We start from the raw sequence: 26,644 nt of genomic DNA on the forward strand, positions 1-26,644 counted from the left end.
ATATGTACGACAATAATTTTGTGTCGGATTTCGTATCGACAATATTAAATATATATTAATTTAACGCGTCACGTCAATGGAACGTTATGACCAGACAAACCATGGTCGTACCTATCAAATCAATCGTTTTAATTTGAAACCCGTTGATATTATGTCTTGCAGAGGAAAATGCCCAATTAAAATCCGATTCGAATGCAGAGAAGACGACCGACGATGCAATGCGCATCGTAATTGTTTTCTTGGGAGTTTTTGGCGGTCTGCTGATACTCGTCAGCATATTTATTGTATCGTATTGCATTCATAGGCGCCGTAACGTCAACAAACAGATGAGCAACGGTACGTATATATAACTAATATTCTATTATCCACGACATTATATTATTTAATCGAGAAGGATATCCAAAAAATTGTGTGCTTTGATGAATAACCGTAGCGGTAAAACATTGTTAAGCTAATCTTTACTAATATTAATGCAGATCTCTTAGCAGGTTACCTCCGTGCGTTAATTTTTAATTTAGTGTAATTCGAATTGAGAATTTTCCATTGCTTTACAGAAAACAACGATTCTAGTAGTAAAGCGCCAACGATCGAAATGTATGCACCGAATACTTATAACGGAGGATACGAAGAAAATTTAAGCTCAATTTCTGCCAAATCAGAAACATATTCAAATGTCTCACCGGATTATAACGTAAGTAGCATCTACGTTATTCTATAAATATATTTGTATCAGTGTTATCTGCATGCACGTTAAACTAAAAACAAAAAATAAACAATACATACATATGTTTTTTTTTTAATATACCTATAAAACGGGGGTACATAATATGGTAACATAAAAATTTATAAATACGAATTGTATAGCTATCACGGACGGAAAACTGTTTGCAGGACGATCAACAGCAAAAGTCTGCCGAACAATCATATTTGATCGAACAGATAGATTATCCTTTCATCAACGATTGTGATCATCCCCTGCAGCCACATGGTCAATACGGCGGTGGCTTAAGCGTGAGCTCTGACCAATCGATGCAACATTACAATATGCACGAAAACCCAAACGACAGAAGAAATATCGGTAATTTGAGAAAATGTTAAACCTTCCGCTAACCGCCACATAATATATTGTAAGGCCTGCAAGATGGTCCTAAAATAAGCCTCCGCATGGACGGAGTCTCACATTATTATTTATATATATATATATACAACACGCTTGAATTAATAATATGGTTTCGGTTTACCTACGCATTTAACATAACAAAACGCAGCAATAATAATAACAATAATTATGATGATAACGATAATATTACATTAACAATATTGTGTTATCTTAATAATCTTATGAAACACGTGTAAAACTATACCACGTTTCGATTAACCTATCATCGCAATATTCTGTGCGTTGTGATAATATAAGCACGCGACGTGTCAGTTAGCACTACACTATAGTCTGCTGTGAAAAAAAAAATATAAAAACAAACAAACCAATACTGACCGAAACAATATTGGCTCATCATGTGTGTTGCAGAAAATCGGACTTCCCACCTCCACCACCACCATCACCTCCACCATCTCCACCACCTCCAACAGCATCAGCAGCAGCAACAGCAGCAGCAGCATCAGCAGCATCACCATCAGCCGCAGCAGCATCAACAACCTCATCATGCCATGCCGGGTGCACCGATTGCTCGGGCCGTGCCATTACCACCGATTATACACAACCGACCGGTGCCACCTCCAACGATACCACCGATGGTCAGCAAGCTTAACTATTACTCGCCGCCACCTCCACCGCCTCCACCACCTGACGTCACTGTGTTCTCGTCTCAAAACGTTCTCACCACTTTCGCGCACAAACCGGACGAGACGGAAGGACACTTAGTCTGAGTCTGCCGTTTCCGCTCAACCCTCACCCACCGCACCACCGAAATACCATGAATTTCCGGTAATGTGCACCGCGTGTGATTCGTTCGATATTTGTCGGATATCCTACGCGTGAAACACGATTATTTTCCGACCGGGTTCCTCTTTTCACGTCAGTAAAGGCGAATCCTCCTCCACCATCCTATGGTCTAAACACAAACCTCGGAGACTCGTACGAATCGTGCGATGCTTATGATAGGGTGAACGAATAGTATTTATGTGCATTTTTTTCCACAACTTTTATTTTCATTTAATAACAAATTATAATGAGCCACCCGGAAATTTACATATATTAGCGGGAGGCGTTTTTCGATAAACTTAGTTTGAGTGTGGGCCTATGATAGGATGGCAAGGCGGTAACCAGTAGTACCTATTCACATATTATAGTTATTCGCTTTTCGCATATACTTGTGCTCCAAAATGCTTTCGGTGTATGTCAATTACTCGTTATTCGGCTATCATTTTAATTTACTACTATTTTGATATTCCTGTGATCTACCTGCATAATATAAGGGGTTTGTTCACCAGTGGCGAATGGTAATTAATTCGTGTTGCTAATGATGTTCAAAAGTCAAAAAGTCAATTAATGGTTTAAACAAGAAAACAAAAACAAATAATATAATAATATTCTTATATAATTCACGAATCAAATCACTCGTCACTCGGTCTAGACTGCATTGCAAATTTGCAACTGAAAGGTTGAGAAACGCTGTTGTAATGCACCTACGTAGTAAGAAGTTTTCTGTCTGTATACATTAATTGGTAATTATAAGTTTTCCGTTATCGTTCATATGTATAATTATGATATTCTTACTATTTATACATTATACACATATAAAATAATATCATTTATGTAATATGTATATAACATTTTATATTGATATGTATATTCTAGTCACGAATAAACATTATTAGCTTAGGTATTAATATATATATATTATATATATACTTAAATAACGTTTGCGTTTGTTATTTACACATAAATGTAAGGTTTGAAATGAATACATATATATAATATATTAATAATACACATATTATACTAATATATACCAAAAATCGATTTCTTAAAATAATAGTTTGTGCCACCAACAAATAAAGAGATTATTCATCGTCGACTCGTGTAGGAATTATTCCAAACATTTACACAAATCGAGATCTGTCTTAAAGCGTTGGTCGCCACTTTATTTTATGCCCTTTAACAATTACTCAGGTATTGTGATCTCGAAAAGATTTTAAATTGTTTTATTTTAACTAGTCTGTTAAGTCTTACATAACTATTATAAGCGCACTGAAAATGTTGGTCGACTGAGCCGTGTTTTTTATTTTTTTTTGTTTAACCTAAAAAAGATTTTCATAAAATTATTCGTACAATAATTAAATAGCTATTAAAGTTTGTTGTATATTCGTTTACAACATTAAGACTTCAATGTATATGTATTCTTTACTACAATGTTCTTACTATTGAGTTTCGTTAAGTTTTTGTTTTAATTTAAACACCTTAATTTAAGTAAAACATATTATTATTATGTACCTATTATATTAAGTTCTTTACACGCTTATGTATATGCCTAATGACTATAAATATATATGAGTTTATATTGTTTAATTAATTTATCTACCTACCTACATATATAATTGTACTATATATTTTTAAGGTTATTCATTATTTATAAAATAATTCGTATGTAGAATAAAGATAATGTAAAAAGAGTCAAATACATATTGTTGTAATGTATTTCATACTTTGAAACCCAATGAGATTTTGATATAAACAAGATATGAGGTAATTTATTGGAGCTATCTAAATATTATATATTAGTTATAGTACCTATATGTAACCATTTAAATATTTTGATTCAATATAATAATATCATCAAGTTATAAATTATGTTTGGCACTGTTTTTAATCTTTAATAGATTTATTTACAAAATCGGAAATTTTGCATTTTGATTTATTCTAAAATAATTCGTAGTTTTGGGTTTAATAATAATAAATTCAATTGTTGATACCGCTGAATTATATTTACTGAGTACAGTATATTCAAATATTTACCATCATCAATATTCGCAACATCTTTTATGAACACTTATTATTTTTAAAATATGTATCTCAAAAATAAATTTTCAGGAAACCTATTATGTATTACGTTTAACGTGATTTATAAATATATTTTACAGATAAAGCTTCAATCGTATACTTGTTATTCATTGGTTTGAGTTTAAACTAACAATACAAAACTGGCTTCTCCGAGTCGATCGGGATGAGACGACTGAGACGAGTCACAACGTATAGAATAGATCGAATACTCGAACTCTGATCATAATTTAAAATAATATCATCAAAAATCTCCAATACTTGCGACATTTAAAAACTTTTACCAACAAGTTAAAATATAGTGATATATGTATATTTTACATCCACATTCATTTCTGTTTGAATTTAACAAACATCAAAAGAGCTAGGTCAGGCTCTTTTTATTTGTCTCGCAAAATATTGCATTTAACGCATACATTTCACAGTAAGTAATAATATCACTTGAGACATGAATAAAGTTACGGAGAAAAAAAACACAAAAGAAAAGTGGTAATATCCACACACAGCTATATTTTATATAACTATTATTATTATTATTATTATTAAATATTTTTTTCGTTTACAACTTTTTTTGTCTTAAAAAGACGCTACACCCACATGTGTTGTCTTCGTCTTACAATTGCGTAACATATCAAATTTTACGCTCAGCAGATCTCGTTTAGCTTCGTTGGCTTAAAATTTTGAGTGAATTGAACTCTTACAAAAAATAAAGGTAACATTTCTATCGAGAGCTTCTTATAGGCTATTTATTATATGTAAATTTAAAATCGAGTTATGCGTATTTTAAAATTATAAATAGTTTATATATCTTAAAATACTAATGACACGCAAGAGCTTAGGTTAGACACTGTAAGAAGGATATAACACATGCGGGAGTTAACGTCTTCTGAATGGTGCATGATGATAGAATACCGCAGTAATCAGTCAATACAATTGTCATAAAATAAGAGAATTAACTGTTGAAATAAAACGTTGATAATATTTTAATTTTTATGTGAATAAAAGATACAATAAAGCGTTGAACTTTTTATTATGCAGGTACATTATTGGAAAATATAAAGACAAACTATATCTAAATACAATTACGTGTATAATAATATAATATATTAATTAAACAACTTAAAAACAATAATATTATTATATATTCATAAATTATGCTTTTTAATTAGTTAAGAAAGTTTAAGGAAAATAATGATTCAAAAACCATTCCGTTTTATTAAATATGTTTTCAATTGTATAATAGGTATTTGTGTAAGATAAACAAAATATGTTCTGGTTGATTTTCAAGTTGATTTTCAAGCACATAGGTAATATTATTATGATATACTAGGTAGGTACCTACTAGCTTTTTAAATCTATTATCATATAATTTGCTACAAAATTATAAGGAGTTTCTTAAATTAAAGTTATCCGTTTTATTTTTTATAAACATAATTACCTCTTTTAAGTTAGAATTGGGGTGAAATATATTGGCTTCATGAATCACAACGTATTTTCCTTTTTTATTCCAATTTTTAAAATTTTAGTTTCGAATACTTGAAATATTAATTCTCAGTTAATGATATCGTACTATAACTATATTTAAGGAATCTAAAAAACAGTTTTTCACAATTTTTTATGAGCACTTAAAAATTGGAAAACTACATAAATACTATAAAAACTGAATTCCACTAAGAATATTTTTAAATTGCAATGATTTATATTTGTTTCGTGTTTCCAAATTTATTAAAAATAATGCAAAACTTTGTTGCGTCGATATGAGTGAAGGGCACTTAACAATCTCTGTATCTTATATACTTTTTATGTACCTTTTTTTTTTTATGTACCTGCTCCCTTCAATACTTCAAAATTTAAATATTTGGAAATAAATTCGACTATAATCAACATGAAACATATTAAAAATTTTAATATAATATAAGTCTTAAATATAAACAGAAAGAAATAAATTCACTAATAATTAATATTCTTTTTGTGGTATATAGTAGGCACTTATAATATCCTGAATCACAATACCATGTTTCAGGTCCCATGTATAATATTACAATGTATTAAAGGGTAATTATAATTATTAAATATTACTATAAATCAACACGAAATATGCAATATTATATTTTCATGTTGAAAATTTACATTTCCAAAACTATAATTCATGTCCATTATGTCACCTGTATGTCAACTAACCAGAAAATATATAATAAAAACAAGCAGTTGTACGAAACCACGCCGATGTACATTTTTGGTAGGCATGAAAAATAATTAAATTAGTTCGTAATCAATAAAACGACATTTTATTTGATAGAATTCTATGACTAAAATAATGTCAAATATATTTTATTAATAAAGGTATATAATTTGCGATTGAATAATTCTGAGTGTAGCTATGGTTCTAATATACAACACTACAGTATTAATATATGTTATTTATTTAGTATGTTTAATCTTTACCATATTTTACATATTACATCATTTACAGACAAAAGATGAAAAGTAAGAACAATAATATGATTTATACTAGGTTACATGAAAATTGATTAATTTAATAGACTTATCGTGGGTCACTAAATCATATTTAAGGAACCATTACCTCAATATTTATTCATTAAATGTTTAGAGGGTGTAATGTGTATATGTTACTAGAATCAGAATGTAAAAAATAAAATAGAATATAAAATGGCTATAATCGTGGAAAATAAACAAAACAGTATTTTTACAGTTTCCAGCAGTTTTCGATAGTATTTTGTTAAGTTTTTTTTATAAAAAGTCTAAAATTATTAGTTTAACATCTGAATAGCATCAATTAAATACGTCTTGGTAGATACCTACTAGAAAATTGGTATCTACACACGTGACGATCAGACCAACTCAACTGGTTGAAAAGTAGCTTACCGGAAACCAAAATCATTGCTAATGAAGTAACCATGGCAAACAAATGTTATAATAAACAAATGGAGTAAAACAAAACAATAAGTAGTTTGGAATTTTGAAACATTTCTAAATATTTACCAATAAATTAAAGAAAGTAGAAAAAAATTTAAATTTTTAATATATTATAATTTGAATAAATATAAATTTGTTTAATTTTTCTTTACTTTTTTGTACAAAACAAGTAAGTAGTACCTGCCCGAATAAAACGCGAAATTAACATAAATGGAATTGTTTCTGTGTCTAGAGTTTCCGCTTTAGACAGTTTTCATTGCATATGTTATATTTCTCTTAATTTAAATAAAAGTTTTTACTCCACCAGTAGTTATTTAGAAACATACAATATTTTAAGGTTTATTTCCTTTCGTATATAGACGGCTGTCATTCTTAATTGTATGTACAATTTTATCAAAGTTTGTTGTTCGCTTTGTTAAAAATTCGGTAGAACAAAATATTTTATTCAATTAATCGTATCCAGTTTTGTATTGACTAAAAACATAAAATTATAAAATCCATGTAATTGTTTTTCTAATTTTAATAGGTAAAAAAATAATTTTTAGGTAGTCAAAATAAAAAAAAAGAATCAACAATAGGTAATGCATTTAAATTATAACATTAAACGTGAATGTATTTTTCGTCTGATGTTATAGTTTTATACAAAACAAATTCAAGCAGAGAACAAAGAACTCTGTATAAATGCATAATACATTATGTGAAGGTTAAATTACAAATATCCGTAAAATCCAATAATATTTATACGTTTACCATTACTGTTTGCCGTGTATCCTCCAAAGATTTACTATCTGTATAATATAACGGAACCACAAACCATAATAATCATTCAGTACTAGACCGTACTATTTTGTATATATCCAGCTAGAATTTTCCGAAGTCAATCAGTTAAAGCCCACTATTCGAACTTTTGTCCAACAGCCGTTGTAAAAACCGTGGTTTAACTGATGTAATTTTATCGTAACGCATATATAGGTATACAATAGTCACATTTTTTTTCTTTGATAGTCAATAAAGCTGTCTATCAGTACAATTCCATTGTGCGTGATAGCCATTTAATGCCATTATTTTAATCAGATTTAACTCCGTTTCTCTTTTAGGCTCAATTATATTTTTACCTAAATGTTTTATTCAAATGCATTGTTTTTTCCCAGAACTTTAGCTAAAAGACACGTTGGATCAATCTTAATTTCTTGATGCAAAAGTATAACATATTATACTAATATTAACCCACACACGGTTAAAATCTCTTTCAGCCATGTTATCTAACTTTTTTTTGTAAGAAATATAAAATCAATACCCTGACGCACAATAAGAATATAGACTTATTTACAATGACATGATGAGTTGTTGGAAGAAGCCACCCAGTAGTGACACTTCCTATTGACTTTTATTTTAGATTCTACCATGATGTGTGTTTTTTTTTTTGTGTGTGTGTCTGTCCTCACGTTTTGGGGCAGTAAAAATGCTTCGATCTTCGACTTCAGTACCTCGTTCGATCAGAAAGTGAATCTAGTTGGTACTTTTGGGGGGTCAAAAGTAAAAAACTCTCAATATTTTTCTAAATAATCGGGATAAACAAACTAAAACTGAAGGAAAAAACAAGAATTTTTACGAACAATCAGTTTTCGACAAAAACGATTTTGGTTTTTGATGTAACTTTAAAACAAATGACCATATGATACATGACATTTTCACCAAATAGATGATATAGGAATAAGATAGGATATAATAGGATATAATATCATTGGATTCAAATTTAATTCCATCCATTACAGTAACCCACATGTAACCTACTGTACAGCAGAGCGACATCCATGATTTACCCGCTTTTTTTCTTTTTTTTAACTACTTATTTAACTATAATTTTTAGTTGTTTATAGGAGATCTCTGCTTCATTTTCTTTTTAGTCGTCGGTGAGGATTACCAAGAATTTCGGTTGATGCTAATTCAAGGATTAATGGATTTGTGTGGGCAATGAGACGATCATGAAAACGCTTATTGAAGTGTTTTGCTTCTTCTTGGACGGTTTTTAGACGGAGATCAGTGTGGAGGGTGTGATTTGATATGCGGAAGAGTTTGTAATTTTTCTTAGAGTAATATTTTGAAACGTTTGGATTTTTTAAGATTTAAGATTTTGGCGTTGCCCTATAGTTGTATACCGTAGGTTCATATTGGTTTGAGTAGAAATTTGTACATTAGTAGCAATAGTAGCTTAATGTTATCTAACTTTATAACTTTAATCTGTGCAGCCTTGCTAACTTAAAAAAATTAATATAACTTTTTATAAGAATTGAATCTGTATTGATTCATGTATTTAAATAGTATGTTTATCATTGTATGTAGAAAAATATAGGTAATGCATATGTTTAAAAAAAATTCATTTATTTTTATATTTTTTATTTTGCTCATTCATAAGTCATAACTTTACTAAAGATCTATGATTTTAATTTACAAACAAAATCATAACGTTATATTTCTTAAAATATTCATTATCTCAATTGTTATTAAATTCATATTATACACCACTGTAACTGATTATTAGCTACTTGTATTGTTATTATTTCGTACCTAATGGCTAAACAGAGTTTACAGAGACAGGTAATTATACCTGCAGCCAAACATTTTCCGTCACGCAAAGAAAAACCATTGTGTTTTGTTTCCATATTCACAATTATTTGCAAAGAACAAAATCTTTGCAAAATAACCCTCAAATTTAAATACATTTAAATGTATTATTTATATGCAGTATTAATGCATAATATTGTACATACGTAGGTGTTACGTTAATATACTAAAATAATTTGGAAAAAATACTTCAGTAACAAGTAGTTTCTTTTATTATTTGTATAGGAACAAAGATCGCTTTAACAACTTTCAAAGAATAAACTATTTTTTATTTGTATCACAAAATACAGGTAGTTATTATAATATAAGTATAACATTTTTACATCAAGCGAAAAAACTTGAATTATTCATCACTCCTCATAAAATTTAATTTAATTTTCTAGCTTTTTTCTTATATAATTATTAATATTCACGGTTTATCTCAACGTTTTTGCGAACCAACCGCAACTAACACAATATTCAGCCCACCGTTTTTATAACTAATCGATTTTTCACCTTGAAAAATTACCGTAAATTACTCGTAAGGAAAAAAAGATATCTGTAGGATATCCACCTCGTCAACTAATATTTTCGTCTCTCCTGTCGGCTGTCGTCACATAATAAGTTTTAATACAACCTAGTGTGTGCAATACAACACGATGTGTGCCAAATTTTTCATGCAACAAAATCAGCGTTTTATGTATATTTTATTATTATCAGTGCTCTGAGAATTATAATTTTATACTTTGAACAGAGCGATTAATACATTGGTTTTACTATTATGCGTATTTAGCATTTTTTTATTTTTTATTGTGTGTTATCAATTTATGAAAAAAAATGCATTTTACAACTCTGAGAGTGATTATTGGTTGAAAATTAGATTAATTACATAACTTGAGACTAAGAGGTCAAAAGTATAAATTATTATTAGTAGGTACTCATCAAAATAATAAAAGAAAATTAAAAAATGGAAATATTTACGCTAAACAAGATTTAGTCGAGATTGGTTTGTTCGTTTGTTGAAAATCAAAAATGACTGATTGTAGAATTGGAATGTTCGCCAAGTATTTATTTTAAAACATTCTAGATATGTTATAATTTTTAAAATATTTTAGCGCTTTTTGAACTTTTTATGAATATTTGAAATTTTTATTAGTTTTTTATAGAGTAAATTCAATTAAAATTTGCGTTGTATTGATAAATTCAGTAATTTTTTTACATGCATACCTTCACAATGACACTAAGTACTGCCCCTTTTCTATCCCTGTATGTAAATATTCATTAAGATAACGAGGAATAACTATTATCCTACGACAAATTATGGTACCATAAATATAATTACATAAATTAAAAAGAAAAAACTCCGTCATATAATTTTGTATGAGATTGTATCATAAAAAATCAAATTTCAATGTAGGTGCCAATTACATTATTAATAATTACTATTAGGTATTATTCAATAAAATATGACACAGTAAAATTAATTATTCGATAATTTAGGATGGTAAAAAACAAGCGGGCATAACCCAGCCAAATTATCACTAGCTACTACAGTCCTACCTCCTACACATATAAAATAAAACGTTATCTATTTCATATCATATTTATTTTACATTCTTAAAGACAATCAAAATCATACATTCATCGATTCATATAAGTTAATTTTGTTTAGTTTTTATGAATTTTTTATAAACGTTATCAACCTAATAAAGTTTTTCTATTAATGATAAGAAAATTTGTAAAACTTGCGAATACTTTTCCGTAAGTTTCTGCATACTAAACCGTTTTTCAATATAATCTCGAAATTACGCAGCAATTGTTGTTAGCAGTTAGGTACCTACATCTGAAATAGAACACTTTTAAAATACTTTAATTTTAACCCCCCCCCCCCCTACCATTCACCAAGTTGATTAGCAATGCAAAATATTCATCGGGATATTGAAATCTCAACAGACGCAGTACTAGATGAATTATCAAAATCGTCCAGACGAATTAATATTAAGTTATAACTTAATAGGTTAGTGTTTTTAGACCATTAAATATACATTTTTAAAAAGTTTTTTCGTGCATGTCTTTAAATATAAAAAGAATACAATTGTATAAACATTTTTTTGTATATATATATATATATATATATATATATATATATATATATATATAATATGGTAACCTCCCCCATTAAAGAATTTTGCATACGCCATTGATTATTCGTATAGTTTTCAATCTACATAAATGTAAGACAATTATATTGTTGTTAACGTTGGTGGTATTTTTTTTTACAAAAATAAAAACAAAAAACCAAATATCGAATAAGTACCTAGGAATAGGTACCTACCTATAAAACAACTTTTTTAGTATTATTATTTAGTGTGTAAGAGTCGTGAAATTTTCCCTTTCCTCTTACGCAATATATTTTATAAATATAGATTATGACATTACAACTTTATAAGCTATAAAATAAAGCAGTGGCGTCATTTAGGGAGGGGCGGGTTGGGCATTTCCCCATCCCCTTATCATTAGCGAGCCGCTGTCGGGACGGATATTGGCTGCAAGCCCGCTATAAATTAACATTGCAAATTATTTCATTAGCTTCACTAACAGATTTAAATCAAGCTGCCGACATGTTTCGTGCTGTGAAGATTAGACATCATCTAACTCAAGCCTAACTTCTATAACTATCTAAGAAACACTTTAAAACATAAATTAATAATTTATTGTATGTTTTGTAAATACATTTATACTCATATTCGGCGTAAATAAGACATCATCAATATTGTGGTAAAATTCCTTTCAAAATCAGTCATAATATAATAGCTAATAGGTGATATTGGGTATCTCTCTGTAATCTGCAAAGAACATATCATTAGGTATACATGTATAACAATATGTATTATTTAGTCATATTTATCCCTCAAAAAATAAGTTATTTATGCTTTATCTCAGATTACCGTAATATAGTAACTAGTATGTATACAATTGTCAATTATGTAAAAAGGATATTTGTTTTGAGATAAAAATGTAATTGTTAGCGAGTGGTTTTTTTGTTTTGTTTTTTAGTTATATATGGGCCGATCAAAACTTTTTTCCCCCATCTCAAAAACTGAAATAAAGTAATTGTAGTTACTTGATATTTATTAAATAATTAGTGAAACATATAACATTTTTAGTAATTTTTGTATTAATAAATTATAGATTTATAATAGTATTATGAACATGAACATAAAGGAGGGCTGTAAAATAGTAGAAAATATTATATCAGAACCGTTATATATATCGGAAAAATATTTTGTCACCTTGTCGGAACCATATTTTGTCGGGATCGTATTTTATTGGAATCATTTTTTGTTGGAATAATATTAAATTGAAATTTTGTCTTAATCGTATTTTATGGTTGACGTATATCCTTGCAGGGGCCGTATTTTTCGTGAAATGTATTTTATTGGAATTTTTATAAATAAACCCGTATCTTTTTGAAAAACTATTTTATTGTACTCGTATTTTGTGGGAACCGTCGAAAAAAAATTTTTACATGATGACGTATACCAGAGACGGAATGCCAAGAAACTGAAATTCAAGAAAATATTTTTTTTCTGAACGTAATAATTTATAAAATTTTATTGTTATACAATAATGAAAATACCCTAAAACAATTTATTTGAGAAATTTTGATTTCATTTTATTTATAAACTTAAAAAAATGTAGCAAACTTGTTTTAATTTCTATGTTTAAGATAACCTGAAGTTTATAAATGTAATTTATGTTTTTTAGTTTTCAACATTCGTTTTACAACTCATGGACTCAATTTCTTTGATTTTAATTTTTCAAATTTTATCATAATTTAATCTTTTTTATTTTAAAACAATATAAATCTTTAGCTATTATGCAAAATTGCAGTTCCATTATCAATTTCAGTTTTTAAGTTGCTATATGTAATTTGAAATATTTAAGCAAGTTATGATATTTATAAATATCACAATAACTCTCTAAGCACAAATAAATAAATTCATAATTATATATTTATATGTATAGAAGGGTATTACATACAAAACAAAAAAATATCAAGATAAGAATAATAATACAAACATTTTTAAATTGAGTTTTATTCTACAGTCTTGGACTACCCGATTTACTGATTATGGTGGTAAAAGAGATTATTTTGAAGGAGAAAAAATTTTAGGAGGGGTTAGAACCGAGGAACTTTTTCCCTGCAGATTATTTCTATAACACAGTTCAAACAACATTTGCCAGACATCCACCATATTTAACCTTCTATGGTAATTAAGCAAGAAATCTCAATATAATTTGATAACTAATTCAATTTTGCATACAATATTAGGTTAACAGTTGTGAATTATTTACATGTATATGTGATTACCTACGTTTGGTAGAAGCGATAGGAGAGAAACGCAACAGATTATAAATGGCCATTGAATAAATACCTAATAAATATACATAGTTAAAGATGTTTATATTGGCCAATTCATTCTAATACTGAAGATAATAACACAAAGGCAAAATTGGTTCTGCTGAATGCAAATTTGCTTTATTGTGTGTAGACCACAGAGTTGATATTAATTATAACGGAACCAATACTCACTTTTTAAGGGGTTTTATATAGGCAATTATAACATTTATAAAATGTTATAACTTTAGACTTAAACATAATTTAAATACAATTTTAAAGTAAAACATAAATGGTTCCTTGTTAGACCCATTTTTATCCAGTGCGTAATTAGGAGATTGCATAATATATAGAAGAATGGTTTCACGAGAAAAATATTAATAAAACAAGAAGTCAACATTTAGCGTTTTTATTAATTTTTTTATACATCATTATATATCATGAAAATGAAAACAATTAATACAGTTTGAAAAATAAACAAATAACTAAATTTAAACAATTATATTTTTTTGTATTATTAATATCAAAAATAAAACTGAGACAGTGACACAGCCGTCGGCCAATACTCTTCTTTATTGTATACAAATGTGGTTATTTCAAATGAAGTGTAGCTAAGTGAATCTTTTACAACATACTTTTATAATAAAAGAAATAGTTTACAATGATAGACATAGAATAACAAGTAAATAACTTTGAATTTATAGTTAAATACTTAATACTATTTATTTACCTACTGAATATTAATACGTTTCAACACATTACATGCTATTACAAGTATTTGTGTATGTACAATTTTGATAGCGTTAATATTATTAATAATATTTTCTATAATACAATATAGGTAATATTGATAATTTTGACAACTAAGAACAAAATGCTAGTTAATGTAGCTTACAAAATTCAATTAGAGTTAATAAGGGTATGATAGGTAGTTGGTATACATTTAAGATTTAAAATGTTATTTAAAGTTATTAAAATTGCCTATATCAAATCCCTTAAAAAAATAGTTATGTGGAGTTCTCGTAGACTATAATAATAGGGATAATTTAATACAAATATTATAGATAAAACTTATATATATATATTCATTTAAAAAAATGTATTGAAAACAGCCTAAGTATTTAATTTATTATTTTCTAAATTTCAATAGCAATTCATTGATAGTTCTGTAAGTCAAATCACACCCAATACACTCAAATTAAGTTTATGAACATCACTATGTCATGGCGTAAAATTAACAAAAGGTGTTTATACCTCATATCATAATATAGTAAGACCAGAGACGAGGAAATGCATAACTGCATCACATACTCGTTATTTTAGATTTGAGCAGTAGTTATGTTGCTCTAAATTAGTACTTCTCAACCTTTTTTCTTTTAGTGATATCCTAATTTAGATTTTTAAAAACAAAGACCCAAAACAATTAATCCTTTTTTGAAAAAGTGATAATCATCAACCTATATGTAAATTGATAATGAGACTATATCTTCACAATTGTTTTTTCGCCTGTGGTTAGATGATCATCAGATCATAATGCCATTATAATGTCATAATATATTGTATACTTTGAACATGTACATATACATGTACACAATATATATAAACAATTTTTTCGGTGATGGACATCAATATAATAAACGACACACTGGTTGGGAACCACTGCTCATGGTAATACTATGAAGAAGATAAATGATTAGCATGAATTATATTATGTAATTTGTAGTTTGAACAGTTGATCAAAATTAAAAACAATAACAGCTCATATAGATGTGGTAAAATCTTTAATTGTGTTTTACAGTATACATTATTACATTAGTAACGAGATATTATTTTTAGTTAAATATGTTTAACAATTTAACAACATGGAAAACAATAGACATATTTAGTTATAAAAAATATATATATATTATATATAAATATTAAAAAAATATTTATTACCAGAAAAAATTTTTCCAGTTAAAATTTTCACAAAAGAAAATAACATTAAAATCTTATTCAGTGAATATTTAAAAACAAATATCAATTTTCAACATTAATCATTGATTCTCTTCCTTGGCCAACTCCAACCCATTTAACTGAAAAAAAAAAACAAAAAAAATGTGTATATATATAATTTGTATAACAAATGTGAATAAAATGTTTCAATAAGTTGTTATGATTGTTTTTACCAGAAGAATTTACAATAGTGTTAAGAGAATGTGATACCTGCATGTGTTGTCTCAATCTTACAAGTGCGTAACATAACAAAAACTGTTTAGTGTGGGATAGAACCACTTAGTCTATACTCCCAGTAGAAATTCAAAAAGTTAATACAATATAGAAGATGATATTTTCTGTCATAGCGTTTTTATTTGCTTAATATCATTTATAAAACAAGTTATAAAAGTTTTAAAAATCCAATATTTTTAAGTTTTCTATACTTCAATAACTTTTGATATATTGGTCTTATTAAAAAATAAAAACACTGTGACACAGTTAAAATTCTCCTTTTTATTTTCTTAGTTAATTTGGTTTCTTAGTTAACAATGTAGACTTCTCGGTTCCCGTGCAAAACAGTTTTTGCTATGTTGCAGACGTGTAAGACGGAGACAACATATTATGCGGGTATCACATCCTTTTAATAGTAACTGTCAATAAATTAGTTTTCAATACATTAAATAAAATAAATAAAATTACATTCTGTGAGTAACTTTTTGTTAAAATGTATGAACACATTTACAAAACACTTAATAAAAAGTATCTTACTTTATTTAAGGTATTTTTATAACAGAACTTAGAACTATTATTGTAAATAATTAACAAAAACAAACTTCATCTTGAATTTTTTATTTCATAAGGACTAACATTATGTATATGTATACACACATATATTATAAAATAAATGTTCCATGTTAGGATAAATTAAACGTAATTATTAAGCTCAGACCAAGAATCATTTATCAAAAACATGTTGATAACATTTTCGTTGACAAATTTTTCTGTGGCTTGGACAAGGGTTTAGTCTATTATTATTAATTTTTGTTAATTTGTTATCTCCATCTTACAAACATAAAATATACCAAATTTATATTCAAAATAATACATTTTACTCTTTAATTTTTTTAATTAGAGTGAATTTGTCTCTTATGAAATATTTAAAGGTAAGAATGTTATCTAAGACACCTCGAAGGATTTTATTGATATTATCATAATTAAGTAAGTTATGATCATTTTAAAATGTACAAAAAAAAAAAAAAAAATAAACAATTTAAAAATGACTATAACTTACTCAAAAATAAAAATATAAATAAAATTTTACGAGATGCCCTAGATAACATTCTTGACTTTAAATTTTATAAGAGGTAAATTAACTCTAATTTTAGAAAATACAGAGCAAAACAATTATTGTGGATTATAAAATTGTCCATATTGAACGTTTGTGAGATGGAGATAACAAATCCTCATGTGGCGTCTCACAGAGTTGTAAGAATAATATAGAGATGGCAATTTTTATATCAGCCCATATTATGTTGTATTTATGCTACTTTCACTGTCATATGTGTACATTACTAAACACATTTCAAGCTAAATTGGCATTGTGTTTTATTTTAGATAACAATAGGCAGTGGTGTATTAGGGGGGTATATGGAGGTATAAGGCGTACACTCACTTCTAAAGTTTTTTTTTAGCGTATACTCTAAATAAATGGCGATACGCGGGTATACAATAGTATAGCCCCGTATACCTATTAGAATTTTTGGTGATAAAAATTAAATGTTTTGTATATTTGTAACTTTCATTTCTCAGATTGTATATTATTTTAATATATTTTAGTACAATAATATTTTAATATTACTAGCTGATTATTAAAACACATTTTGAGAACCAATAATTACCAGTATTAGATAGTAGATACCGATATAAATAGGTATATTATGTCTATTTTTAACTTGTTATGTTTGTAAATGTATAATATTAATAATTATTATGTATAATTATGTAAAAAAAAATGTATAATATTGTATATGAGTGTGTGGCCATATGGGTATCTGGTATGACATAATATAAGTATAATAGGGTATAAGTATAATAGTATATATATATATATATGTATATAATATTCTCTGTACTTAAATTCTGAATCGTTTATATTTATTAAAATTAGTTAGAAAAACTTTAATCATTATTAAAAAAATAAACTTCAATCACTAATCATTAACCAGTAAGTTTACTGGAAGTTGATAACTGTTTTAATTGACTACCTACTAGTTGTTTTTAGGTCTTAGTTGGTCTAAGTGATAAAGCTGTGCGAGAGCTACAGCTGAGTATGAGCACTATTCACGAATCTTGTGAATTTTATATTTTTACTTAAAATGGACTAATTTGTTATAATAAAATTAAACATTCAATTCATTTGCATATTTTGTAGTTTCTATGGTTAATTTTGTGATATGTGAGTCACAAAATACAATTCTCAACATTTGAGATAAAATACTAACCTACTCAACATTTTTAGTGTATATATTGGTGTTAAGGGCCATAATATGTTTAATTTTAAGAATATTTAAAATAAAAAGGCATTTTGTGGTTTAGTTTATGTTTATGTTTTTCATTCAATTAGTTGTTGAAAAATACTTGTATATTTGTAATTTGATAATTTGACTGTCATTTTATTCGAGCGAAGAGAGAAAATTTTTTTTTTGATTTAATTTTATACTTATATCATTGACACCTAAGATCTAGAAGGGTATACACCCACGAATATTTTTTAGTAATACACCACTGACAATAGCCTATAAGTGATACTAAATAAGTATAAATATCAAACAACATTTATAATATTACAATATTACTATCACTGTTATGAATGAATTTATTATAATAATATAATATAGAAGTAGTCCATTATTATTTTTATCTGGTAATGGTCATACTGCATCGTGTTTGTTTGTGCCTCAAATTAATTCAGCATTGATATCTCTAATCTCTTATTACTCTGTGTGGCATGGTAGTCAGATAAAAAAGCCACGGAAAAAAAATCCACAGAAAAAAAGCCAATAAAAAAAATCCAGGGAAAAAAAAGCCACGGGAAAAATAATCCACAGAATAAAAAGCCATGGGAAAAATAAACCACGGAAAAAAAAGTCAAATTAAAATAATTAAATAATTATATATATATATATTAATTATAATAAATTATATATATTATATTTATATAAATATAATATATTAAAATTAAAGTATTAAATTAGGTATTATTTAAAATTGTTTACACATTATTGGTCATATTGTATACATATATATATTATATAATTATTAATACACAGGTTATATGTTATATGTTATTATTTATTATTCCATAGTAATAAATATATTTTAGACTCTAAACAGCAATGAATGAAGTTCATACAATCATACTGCAATGTACATTTAAAAAAGAATCACCCTGTACCAAGTACATACATTATCTAGGGTAAAAGACATAAATCAATTGATTTCAAGTATGACACACTGTGTTAAAAATTTTTAAATAATATCTAATTTAATACTTTAATTTTAATTTGACTTTTTTTTCCGTGGTTTATTTTTCCCATGGCTTTTTATTCTGTGGATTATTTTTCCCGTGGCTATTTTTTCCCTGGATTTTTTTTCCGTGGCTTTTTTTTCTTACATTCGTGTGGCATTGTCTTAAGTTAACTAAAAAATGAAATACCTGGTACATCAAGCAGTTCTGTGATGGTTAACACAAATTTTTTCGCATTCTCGGGTAGATTATCAAATTTTCTAATGCCACTAATATCAGTTTTCCAACCAGGCAACGTTAAATATTTAACCTAAATAAATAAATTCAAAAACATATTTAGTACAATACTTAATGTAATAATAGTGGCTAAATATTATTATGAAACTATACTTCAACAGATGAAAGTTCAAATAAACTGGATGGATAATAATCGAGTGCTTTTCCATTTAACTGATATTCCACTCCAATTTTTACTTCATCAAAAGTATTTAATATATCAAGTTTGGTCAGACAAATTCTAAAAATGTAATATAATTATGAATTATTAAATGTCAAATAGATGAACATTGTCAATATAAATTTTATTCAAATAGTTAAGACATTTTTAACAGATTTCAAGTACAATTATTGAACTATTATAAAATTAATTACATAATTTGTATTATTATAGGATGTTTAAAAATACAATGGTTAATGAATTGGGGGTACTTATCTATTTGTTATCTTGACTACCTTCGGTGCACAATCAGGCTATCTAGACTACCAAAATATTTCCAAGACTAACTATTAACATCAACCGTATTATTTTGACTACCATAATTTAGTTAAGATAAAGTTATATTTAATTAAGTTTAATTAAAATGTCAAGCAAAATTAAAATTAAATCTAGGTAATTCTATCTGGTAAAAATAAAATGAGTACAATTTCAAATTAAAGAATAATATGTTATAATGATAGAACAGGTAGTCTTGGAAATATTTTTGCAGTCGAGATAACACATAAGTACCAAATTGGCATATTTTATACATAGAACAATTCTTACTTAGTATATCCATTGACCATTGAAGTATATTTTAAAAGTGGGATATCCAACCATCCACATCGACGCTTTCGCTTGGTTGTAACACCAATCTCATTTCCAATTGTCTGTAGTTTTTCACCAACATCCTAAATTAATTAAAAAATGTTCAACTAATTATTTTTGATCTTCAAACTCAAATTAATGTCATTGTTAGAGTTATATTAAATAGTTAATACAGATTTTAGATAACAATAAAATTAAATAAAATTAGAACATTAAAATTTTTAATATTTTGTACATAACAAATATTTACATCAAATAACTCTGTTGGAAATGGCCCATCACCAACTCTTGTAGTATATGCTTTGACAACTCCAATAACATCGCCAATTCTAGATGGAGGCAAACCAAGACCAGTACAAACACCACCAATACTACAATTTGACGATGTTACATATGGATATGTACCTGTTTAGTTTTTAAAACCATATAATTACTTTATTCATTAGGAATCAATATTGTCTTAAAAATTAATAATGTTATTACCAAAATCAATATCTAACATTGCTGCATTGGCACCTTCCACCAAAATTCGTTTTCCTTCTCTTAATGCAGAATGCAAATATCCAACAGTTTCTACTACTAATGGTCTTAATTCATTAGCATAATATTCATATTTCTTTAATTCTTCTTCTGGATCAACTTCTAGTAATGGAAACATCCTTTTATGTATATCGACTAAGTTGTAAAACCTTTAAATATAAATAAATCAAAAATATAATAATAATTTTCAAAAAAATTTTAATTTATAATAGATGCTTAGGTCACATTAAAATATTATACACATGGTTTTATACTTATAAGCCAAGAAGGATTTGTAGATATAATTATTATGATACACGAAGATATTCAAATTATTATCATTGATATTAAAATAATTTTGGTAAACATAACTTAAGTATTTATGTAGGTACATGGTACATTTAATATAATAAAATATATAGGTGAGTGTATAAAAAATAAAACCATAAAAATTTAATTAGAAGAATAAAATATAAAACATTTTAAATAAAATGTATACTAACAGTTCAAAAATGTCTATTGATTTATTTTATAAATACTCCATATATACTTCAGAGTTAACTATTACAAAACCTTGTAAATTTAATACTTTTTATTTGTTTATAACTAATTAGAAACACAACTAACTTTTCTTTAAACATGTTGAAATCTCCGAGTAAATCCGCCAATCTTAGACCATTTCTAGTTGCCTTAGAAGCATAAGTTGGCCCAATCCCTTTTTTAGTTGTTCCTAATGACTTTTTACCCTTTTCCATTTCTTGAAGACCATCCACTTGCTATATTTAAAAATATGTATAAATTAATACATTTATAATACCAAAATTAAAAGGATTTGATACCATTATTTTCTATCTTTGTTTAATACATGTGCAGCATAAGATTTTAGACGTGTTCTTTGCTTACGTACCTCTCAATTGATCAAATATAGTGATAACAATTCTAAAACAGATTTGAATTTGTCGTTAAGACTACTTGAGATTGACTTTTCCACATTTTTGATATTGTCTACCAAATTCCTAAAAGTGTTATGTTAAAAAGTAGTAATTAAAAATTTTTGTTTTTAAACTTTTGGATAAGTTAAAATCAAAACATAAAAAATGTAAGAAAGATGATTTCAAGTAGACTTGATAAAAAATTGAAAATTTTTTTTAGAATTCTAATCGCTTCACTATATCCATCAGTAAATTTGGCAAAGAAAACAGCTAAAATCCTATGACGCATATATATTAGACAAAGACAGAAAATCACAATATAAAATTCCCCTAATGCTTTATAAAATTACTCTTTTAGGTACTTCTTTTTATAAACGAAAAATTAATCATGAGTATTGTCGAGTCAAATATATGTTAAATACTTAAATAAATTTCATTATTACCCATGTATATTAGCTAGGTAGTAATTTATTATAACATTATTTTATCAATGCTTAAAACTAAAGACATAGCAATAAACAAGGCTCATGAGTTCATATATTTTCATATCAGTCTTTTGCTAAGTCATATTTAATATTAGGTGACATAGAAATTCATTTCAAGGTACCGTAGTTAAATATGTGAAGTTTTATTTTGTATATATTTGCATATTTAGAGGTTTTTTTTTACTATTTGGCATATTTATGCGTTTTTCTATTTTATTGTGCATATTTAGCACCAATATATGATTAAAATATTAAAATACAATGATTTATATTTTTGCCTGCATAAAATATATGAAAATTTTAGCAACGTAGAATCATTATTAAAAATAAAACATACATATACTCTATTCAAAATAAGAAACACAGTCGGCGACTGACTTCTGCAGTCGAGCTTGGTTTCACTACATCACAGCTATAGATATGAATATAGTATTTATAACCATGCACTAAACATACAGACCATGGACAATGGATGTGACCTGAACAAAAACTTTGTTTCTTATTTTTGAATTGAGTATAGTGCATAGTGTATATGAACGTATACATAACCCGCATTAAGCAATTAGTGGAAAACATATTATGTGAAATATATATTTTACGTATTAGATTATTAATGAATATTTTTTAAATTAGTTTTTTGAATTAAATTAATTAAAAATATAAAATATAACTTTTACAAATATGAATGAACATTTTTTATAGTTTTAGATTGTTAGTGCATATTGTAGATGTGCATTTCTGAACTTTTAAAGGCATATTTCAACATATATTTTGCCAGTTTTAAGTGCAAAAGTGCATACTTATTTTAGCATGAACTCGCGAGCCCTGGTAATAAACGACTTCATTGTTTCCATGGCTGAAGCATTGATATCTAGGTACAACTATATGCAATGTAATACAATAATAGTATAAATATAACTAGGATAAATATTTTATAAAACAAAATTAAAATATTAAACATTGATTAATCAAGCAGATTAGTACAAAAACTACCCATCAATAATGGTTATAAATTATAACTCAAAATATGCATCTACTATTTAAATTTCAATCACTGTGTATGAATAAAAATGACTATTTATTCTATTTTGTATGTTCTCAAATCTTTATTAATTATAAAAAGGAACACTAGTTTAAATTACAGTTACTGTATTCACAAATATAATGGAAATATTACCTGATGGAAATCAAACACAAGATGAGCACGATCAGATATTAACAATCGTTTTTTCCAGTCCAATAGCCCTTTCTTTTCATTTTTACTGCACTCATCGAATAACCCAGGTAGATGAATAACGACTCCATTACCTGTTATATTTTTAACACAGGAACTACTAATTTTATATTAAAATTATACAAATTTTAAGCATAGTGTAGCAAGGCTCTAACAATCTCAAATTTTTAAAATTTTATAGAAACCTACCAAGGGATTTAACCATAATAATCAATATGTAGTATTATGTAAGTACCTATCTAAATAATTTTAAACTACATATACCAAGATTATTATAATCTAAATTTAGAAATGTTGATACTATTTAGTATTATAATACTAACATGATTTCTCAATAATTCAATGAACACTATAAAAATTGCAAATCTTTTATTTATAATTTTATTCAGCATTTTTAATATCAAAAGTTTTACACTAATTGTACCTACCTCAGAATGAATTAATAAACGAATGTCATAAAATTGGAAAATGTTGTATGTTTGTCAAGTAGACAAACAGCAAAAACTAAAAAATATTGATTTTCAGCTTAAACTAATTATTAATTAATCAAGCTTTTCTTAGAAAAGTAAAGAAAATGTAATGATTTATCATTTTTTTGCGGTACCTACTTATTTTGTATTTTTTTTTGTTGCTAGATAAATGGATTAAAATAATGATTTGCAGAGAATGTGTTAACAATTTTTTGGTGCTAATATTGCTCCAGAAATGTAAAATGTTTATTATATTTAAATTTTTAGACATAAGTTTAATATAATTACCTATTGGTGTATTAAAATTCTGAAGTATATATCAAACTTACAAATAAAATTTAGAAAATAATTATATCTTACCAATAACAGATTTGCAATTGGGATTTATGATTCCACTTGGCAGTAAGTGAAAATCAAATTCCTTATTATCCACAACAACAGTGTGGCCTGCATTATTTCCTCCCTAAAATTAAAACTTAACATTTAATAACAGATTAACTGCAGTTAGGTATGTTTAACAATCTAAGTGATACTGTTATAAAAATACTCGATTCATTTATTTTGAATTATAATAATAAACCAATAACCAACTCTGACGAGAATTGGATATACAGTAGAAACTCGATTATCCAAACCTAGGTTATATGAACCCTCTATTATCCAAACTATAATTAGCGTATCCGAGCGGTTTATCAAATTTATCATAACACTCATAACTCTCGCTTTTGGCTTATTATTAGGGGCAAGTCCATTTTCAACCAAAACCACACCCTTCCCTTTTCGACAAAATTTAAAATAGGTCGATTCCCTTTTCGACCAAAACAAAAAATTATATAATACATTTAAAATAATAAAATAATGATAAACAATGTTATTAATAATTATTAAGTATAATATTAATATAAAAATAATGTTAATATATAGATATTTTTACATTTTAAATAATTTTCTATATCTAACTTCATAACATTTTATGCATCATATAATAACTTTAATTGAATGACAAAGCAATGGAAATGTTGTTTGATGTTTTCTAATAATGTAATGTATTTCTGATAAATGATAATCTAATGTATGTAATTCTAATAAAATATTAATAATAATAATAAATATTTAATTATAAAAATAGTTAAACATTTTTTAAATTTTATATTTCCAATATATACCGAACTAGGTGCGGTCCCAATTAGTTCGGGTAATCAAGGTTCTACTGTATTGAACTTTAATGACAAATTTACAAAAATTGAAGTTTATTAAAATAGCATGGCTATGAAACAGAAAAAAAACCAGAGGGAAAATTTTGCAACCTGTGGAAAAGATGAAGAAAATTGTAATGGTGGTTGGTTAAAAGTGTAATTAATTGTTAGTAAATTCTGTTACAGAACACTTCTTAATAGTATATGTGTTACAGGTAATAAAACGTATTACCACTATACAGTAAGACAAGTTTGCCAAGATTCTTGCACAAAATAAAATATAATTTTTCAACGAAGGCTACAGAAAAAAAAAAAATTATAAAAATAATACCTATAGGTTGGTGGCACGCAATGCCATGAGAAATATAAAATGAAAAAGAGGCCAAAAGCATCGGATGGAAAAAATTTCGAAATTTTTTGGCACTGCACGGTGGATTTTTTTTTAAATGTAGGTGTTTTTTGATGTGTGTGATGTATCTCAATCCTGCATGCGAATTCAAAGATGAGCACTCAGTGTTGACCTAATGGCCATGAAGGTAAAATTAAAAAAAAAAAAAAAAGATAAAAAATGTAGATAATAATAAAAATATACAGCCGTCTGCAGCGCATCAGCAACCTTGAAAATATTTATTATGATTATTGTTGCTGTTGAGATCGCGGTGAGACGGCTGTCAAAAAAAATTAAATACATCACGGACATTGAATTGGTCATAATACAGTATTAGTAAGGTGCATGGCTTCTTCTCACCTGACACCTGCACACGAGGTCCGCGTCGGCGGCCAACATGTCGACCACCTTGCCCTTGCCTTCATCGCCCCATTGGGCGCCTAGAACGACGGTCACCTTGTTGACGTCTGAACCGTTGACAGCCATGATGGTCGTAGCAAAAGAAAAAAACACGACAAAACGAAATTATATTGGTATTATACCAAAATAGAGTAATTATTCACCGATCGGCCGGTCAACAGACGCGGGTTGGTGACCGACACGAGGCGAGTCGGACGGTTGTCGGTTGAATGATTAAAATATTATTTGTGTTAGACGCGTTGCGACCGGCCGGCTGTCATAATACACGAGGAGGGACGTCTCCGTCGACGGCGGCAGAGGTGGCGGGAAAGCGTCCGACCAGTGTCTGGCAAAGTGGCAAACGAGAAACGACTAAGCAGTAAGCGGTAGGCACCAAACGGGAAGCAGAACGACGTCGCCCGACTCGTCCGCGCGCGCAAATCGTTGTCGTTGGCGGCAGCAGCTGTTGTCGG

General features: G+C 27.3%; 2 protein-coding genes across 3 annotated transcripts in view; one reads left to right on the forward strand and one right to left on the reverse strand.

Annotated features, from left to right (window-relative positions):
- The window catches only part of LOC107172110 (nephrin-like), a 50,754-nt gene extending 47,115 nt beyond the window's left edge, over nucleotides 1-3,639 (forward strand). Inside the window, exons 17-20 of one of the 2 annotated variants that reach the window (XM_015522416.2) lie at nucleotides 163-336; nucleotides 555-691; nucleotides 865-1,078; nucleotides 1,529-3,639. In XM_015522416.2, the coding sequence (XP_015377902.2) occupies nucleotides 163-336; nucleotides 555-691; nucleotides 865-1,078; nucleotides 1,529-1,887 (884 nt within the window). In that variant the 3' untranslated portion in view covers nucleotides 1,888-3,639. The remainder of the gene's footprint in view (nucleotides 1-162; nucleotides 337-554; nucleotides 692-864; nucleotides 1,079-1,528) is intronic. The other variant, XM_015522481.2, reaches the window with a different exon arrangement.
- Nucleotides 3,640-15,725: 12,086 nt separating this feature from the next.
- On the reverse strand, nucleotides 15,726-26,514 carry LOC107172971 (adenylosuccinate synthetase-like). The gene is made up of 10 exons (XM_015523304.2): nucleotides 26,133-26,514; nucleotides 24,549-24,651; nucleotides 23,662-23,792; nucleotides 21,695-21,843; nucleotides 21,032-21,237; nucleotides 20,799-20,953; nucleotides 20,507-20,631; nucleotides 19,855-19,981; nucleotides 19,654-19,774; nucleotides 15,726-16,036 (listed from the first exon to the last, which is right to left on the reverse strand). Exons 1-10 carry the CDS (start codon nucleotides 26,256-26,258, stop codon nucleotides 15,981-15,983), a joined length of 1,299 nt encoding a protein of 432 aa, XP_015378790.1. The 5' UTR covers nucleotides 26,259-26,514; the 3' UTR covers nucleotides 15,726-15,980.
- Nucleotides 26,515-26,644: the final 130 nt, after the last annotated feature.

Source organism: Diuraphis noxia, unplaced genomic scaffold, assembly GCF_037042655.1.
Source record: "Diuraphis noxia isolate RWA-SAM2 unplaced genomic scaffold, SU_Dnox_SAM2 contig0001, whole genome shotgun sequence".
NCBI classification, from domain to species: domain Eukaryota; kingdom Metazoa; phylum Arthropoda; class Insecta; order Hemiptera; family Aphididae; genus Diuraphis; species Diuraphis noxia.

What these genes read in the sequence shown, in the direction of transcription:
- LOC107172971 (XM_015523304.2), bottom strand. Translation starts at nt 26,258, where the DNA reads ATGGCTGTCAACGGTTCAGACGTCAACAAGGTGACCGTCGTTCTAGGC. An exon ending in ACCTCGTGTGCAGGTGTCAG is followed by an intron (nt 24,652 to 26,132) that starts GTGAGAAGAAGC and finishes TTTTAATTTTAG; the next exon opens with GGAGGAAATAATGCAGGCCA. An exon ending in AGAACTGCTTGATGTACCAG is followed by an intron (nt 16,037 to 19,653) that starts GTATTTCATTTT and finishes TTTTTTTTTCAG; the next exon opens with TTAAATGGGTTGGAGTTGGC.